Source organism: Abrus precatorius, unplaced genomic scaffold, assembly GCF_003935025.1.
Source record: "Abrus precatorius isolate BTA unplaced genomic scaffold, Abrus_2018 Scaffold2, whole genome shotgun sequence".
Classification (NCBI taxonomy): Eukaryota; Viridiplantae; Streptophyta; class Magnoliopsida; order Fabales; family Fabaceae; genus Abrus; species Abrus precatorius.
In genome coordinates this window covers 3,903,386-3,908,947 of record NW_020874362.1, presented here as the reverse complement: position 1 = coordinate 3,908,947, position 5,562 = coordinate 3,903,386, and the positions used below count along the sequence as shown (strand labels likewise).

At 29.4% G+C, this 5,562-nt stretch overlaps 1 protein-coding gene across 1 annotated transcript; it reads right to left on the bottom strand.

Moving 5' to 3' along the window:
* Positions 1–994: 994 nt before the first annotated feature.
* On the bottom strand, positions 995–3,265 carry LOC113859085 (salicylic acid-binding protein 2-like). The gene is made up of 3 exons (XM_027491901.1): positions 2,888–3,265; positions 2,208–2,333; positions 995–1,276 (listed from the first exon to the last, which is right to left on the bottom strand). The coding sequence occupies exons 1-3, from the start codon at positions 3,263–3,265 to the stop codon at positions 995–997; spliced, it is 786 nt and encodes a 261-aa protein (XP_027347702.1).
* Positions 3,266–5,562: the final 2,297 nt, after the last annotated feature.

Below are 5,562 nucleotides of genomic sequence, written 5' to 3'. Positions count from 1 at the left end.
ACATGTTTCAGACTTATTTGCAATTGTAGACTGTGTCTAATTGGGACATCAATTTTGATTAGAGCATTAGCAGATAAAACATATGATTTAGTCACCTTTTTAGATTCATAAACACATTTAATAGTTGATTCACTAAATTTTACAAATGATTAACTTTTGAACTATAACTTACATAATTTTGTTTGAGGATCAAAATGATATAAAGATAATTCATTCCAACTTATCTCTTTTTTTTTAATATTTATTTTCTCCTCCTAAAATAAAAAAAAATGATTCATCAAAATGACAAACAACAAATCAAGCAACAAATATCTTTCCATAAAAAAAAATAAAAATGAAATAATATCATACTTTTTTTTAGAATGTTCCTTTCTTGCAAAAACGCGTATTAGAGCTTTATGCCGATAATGTGTTATAAAATTGATGTAAAATTATAACAGACAAGTGAAAAAATAGAGATAATAAAATTTGAGAGAAAGATAATCTCAATTTTATTTCACACATTTCCATTACAAATAAGATGTCTTATATATAAGTATGAATATATAGCAAAGAGTCTCATCCTTTTAAGTGTGAATTAAATAAATAATTATAAATTATACTGTTACATAATGTTATTATAAATTATTGAGATAAAATTTTAATCTTAATCAGAAAATAACACCACAAACATTAATATTATTACATGCGTTTTCTTGTTGAAAATTACATAAATTTATTTTCTCATTTACCATAATTTAAACAAGAAATGCAACTTTATTAGTGACTGTAATTAAAAGCATCCAGATACATAGTTGCATGGGAAAGGATAGAAGTTACAAGAGTAACACTTCACATTAGTGATGTGATCTCGTGCTTTCAAATGAGATTTAATAATCTAACACAACTCAAATTCAAACAACAACTGAGATATCTTATCTCAGGTGGAGTCGGCTACATACCACCCAAGCCAAATTCAATCGAAACAAATAAAACTAAAGCCCACTTCACGAATTCATGAGTATTTAGTAGCTATCTGGAGGAGAGAATCGCATAATTCTTGTGGCTTGCAAAGCATAGCCATATGGTCTGCGTTTTTTATCTCTTGAATGTCATTGATCCCAGCATTTTGAATCATCCAGCGCTGGAAATTCAATGGAATTCCAAGATCCTCATTGCAAACAATGTAGACACGTGGAACTGACCCATATTTTTCTTTGGAGAAGTTCTTTTGCTCAGCCAAGTCTTCTATAAAACTTGACCCTGGCCTTATCAAAGTTTTGGCCAGTCCAAGATCCTGCAAAGTGCAATCCTTTTTACTACATTCGGTCTTTGACCCCAAAAAAACTAATTATATGTGATAAATTTATAGTATATATATTTTGAAATGATTCATAGTAATAAATGTTTAAGTCAATGTCTCATATATTAAATAAATGAATATATTATTTTTAATCTTAGTTATAAGAAATAACTATCCATATTTTTTTATCCTAATTATAAAAAATAAAAAATTATTTTTAATACATTAATTATTAAATTTATTATATACCTTTATTTATTGACATTTTGTATTAATAAAATACTGACTCTTTACTTATATAAATAAACACGTTCATTCATTTAATATTAAAATATTAATTAATATTATAGATAATAAAAGAGAACGTAATTTTTTTTTCTATTAAACGGGACTAAAAGTTGAAAAGAGAGCGTAAATTTAATATATATAATTATTTTTATTGATATTGATGAATTGAGTATTTATTTCGTATAATAAGATTGGAGACAATATTCACTTGTAAGTAATGGATGAGTGTCTCATCAACATAATTCTCAAAATAAATATGAGTATAAAATAAATCAATAATTAATAAATATAAAAATAAGTTTTTATTTTTTATAATGTAAAAAAATAATAAAGATAATTGTTTCTTATAAAAAGACCATAGATAATTTTTTTTATAATTTTTTAACATGTGCCGGAAGACACATAAGTTTATAAAAAATAATTATATATCACATAATTAAATATATAAATAAAATTAAATATTATAAAATATCACAATTTTTTTCTATTTTTTATTTTATAAACATATGTCCTTAATCAAAATTTTCAAAAACTATTTCTTTTTTAATTTAAGACTTGAAACTTCGAATAATGGAGTTCCCAAGCATGTGTATGCATTATATGAGACAAGGAGATAATTGTTGTTACATGCAAGTACCTCAATGGGGGAGAGTTGGTAGAGCTTCTTGGACAAGATTTCGGGAGTAAAGAAGATTATTGTTTTGTTTCCACAAGGGGAAAATTCAGTGTCCCACCATTCCCCTGATGGGGTGATCTCACTGTGCTGTCGACATAATAATAAATAAAAAAAGAAGATGAAGATTAGTAAGAACAAGTTTTTCACAAAGACGGAAATTTTCTGATACACTGTTTGGGTTATTTTGATCAAAACTCTATATTTTAAACCACAAAGGTTCTGCTGGGGGGACAATAAAAGGTAAAAGTGATTGAGACATTTCTATTAATCATTGATGGACCGCAGCGTTTTTTTCTAAGAAAGTGTAGCATTTAAAATTAAAAACATCTATAGTATGGTAAGATTAAATTTTTATATAAAACTTAAAACTTCATTTAAAAAATTAAACATGAATCAATTAATTTTTATTCGATAGAGCTCATGTATGTATCTTAAATTAAATCTATATGAAAGTTAATATTTTCATATAATTTAATTTCCTACAACAACTCATATGATATATATTTTTTAGTGCTCGAAGAATAGATCTGATTCCATAATTTGAATGATTGGGCAGCTATGTGAGAAGAGCAAAATGTAGCAGGAGCATGAGACAATTTACCAAAATTATCAGAAATATCCTCAAGGGGTCAGGAGCAAACCTTTTCCAAGACATAGGATGGCTTGTGTTCAGTGTCTGGTACAAAAGCACTTAAGAAAACACCAACTCCTACCTTTTCTGGGAATATGTCCATGGCAAGGGCTATGTTAATCCCTCCAAGGCTGTGTCCCACTAGAATTACCTTTTCATTTTGAGGCATTGTGTCCAAGAACTGCAACAGAGGCTCAGAGTACTGTGAAAAAGTATCAACATCGTCGATTTTCTTCATGTTGATTCCAGAAGCAGCAAGGTCAAAGTCTGTGACCTTGTGACCAGCTGATTCCAAACGAGGCCTGAGCTTGTACCAACACCAAGCTCCATGGCAAACACCATGCACCAAAACATAATGCTTCTTATCAATACAATTTTCTGAACCCATGATGTTAATTTTCTTCAAGTGGCTGTGGTAATTACCTCCCACACATTCTTCCTATATATAGACAGTGGGTCTGGTTTGGCGTCTAGTTGGTAAAAGGTCTAATTATTGGCTTTAATAAGTCAAACTATACGTTTTGTTATTTTATTTATTTCTTAACTTCAGATCCAAAGTTTGAGTTAGAGTATTTAAATTCACATCCTTTATCTCATTTCCTATTTTTATTAGCAATGAAGGTTTGGGAGATTGATGAGATGTAACACACTCATTTCTATTCCTTTATTTTTGGATAAAATAGAAATTTTGGTACAAGTTTCTTGCTCAGGCGAGATATACCTTGTTCAAGCAAGATAAATATTTCTGAATTAGACTTTCTGGAGCATTCTCGCTCAAGCGAGATAAGTTTCACTTGAGTGAGGGAGGATAATATTGCTCCAATTGCCCTCTCGCCTAAGCGAGAAGGGGGTCTCGCTTAGGCGAAAAGCAGCTCACCCAAGCAAGGAGTTATAGGAAAAACAGGGGCTTTATGAACCCATTCTCGCTATGATGAGAATACCTTTCATCCAGGTGAGAATATTAGAAAAACCATTATCTTGTTTTCTCACTCAAGCTAGAATGTCCTTGCCCAAGCAAGAACACGCATGTTTGAAGGGTATTTAATGGATTTCGCATTGAAAAAATTTCATTTCTCACCAAAATCACTTCTTCCTCTCTGTTCATTCCTTCTTCCTTTCCAGAGAAAGTCTCCAATAACTCTAGATCTCTTTCAGATTTGAGTTCAAACGTCTCTTCCACTTAAATTTAAGTAAGTTTTCAGAGTCTAGCCTTCGAATCTCGTTTCTATTTCTCTATTTTTTTCTCTCATAATAGTAATTTACTCTGTGATGTTAGGAAGAATTTTAGTTCTTGGATAGTGTTTTTGGTTAAGACATGGAGTTTCTCTCTAGAGTCCATGAAGAAGTTAGTGTAGAGATCCATTTCCAAGTAAGAGGAGTTATTCCTAAACCTTAGATTCTATCTAGATATGTTTAGTGATCTTGAAAGAATGAGGTTACCTTATTCGAAAGAGCAAATCCATAAATTTTTCTTAAAACTATATGAGGAAAAATGGATTTTTGTATAAAAGAAGTTTTTGATATGTTTAAGAAAATTTGCTAGTGTGAATATATGAAAGTTGTTGGTAAATAAATAGATAGAAATATGAAAGTGTTGAGAAAATGTAAGTAAATAGGGAGTAACTAATATATGTATCACAAATACACCAATTGGTATGATTATGATGTGTTGTAATACACTAATAGGTGAGATTATAATACATAAGTTATAGTATATTGGTTAATGTGATTATAACATATGTATTAGAACAATATAATTTGATGTGTTACTGTTGAGATATTGTATGAATAGTTTAAGGATACACTAGGGGTATAGGATTTGGAGTTGATTAAGAAAATATGGGAGAAATGAGAATGGTAAATGTGATTCACTTATGTGTACATGATGTAAAAGTGAGATGCATTTACAGGTTTCACACTCATTTCTTAACCGAACTCTTAATTATACCTTTGCTTGGAAGATTGTGAACGCACATGTTATATCCGTGTGTGGTTTAGCTAACCATCAGCTATCCATGTTGCGTAAGTCCTTCATAACTAGGGAGAGTACCTTGGCAACGATTTAGGAGCCCGAGAGTACCTAGAGTACTGTTAATTGATGAGATGTTCAGACTTGAAATGGATAAAGTGACACAAAGCTATTGGATAATGATGTCGAGTTAAGTGTGGAATAATATGTATGGATGACCTTTGTTTGATTAGATAAGAAATGAAAAATGTATGATTAAATGATGGATGATAAATATGAATAATTTTGTTTGATTAAACTCGTTAAGAATGGAATATTTTTATTTGTTATATGCTATATTGAAAAATGTTTTTGTATTATTTTTATAAAATAAAAATTTTAATGGGGCAACGATACTCACTCTTACAAACATTTTCAGGTAAAAAAGAGATAAAAGGGGATTGATGTGTTTTGAGATCATACTCGCAAGGGATGATAAGAAGGGAGCTGCTCTACAGGATTTAGTTTATAGGAGAAAAACTATAATAATATTATTGATTGAGTTTGTATCCAAAGTTATTTATAATATGTAATTATTTAAATTATGATTCAAAATATATGTTTAATATTTAGAAATTAATCTCTAATATAGAATTTTAGCTTTTCTTCAATTGTGAACTTATAATCTCGAAAATATCTCCTTAATTTTGTTGCGAACGAGATTTATATATATAAAG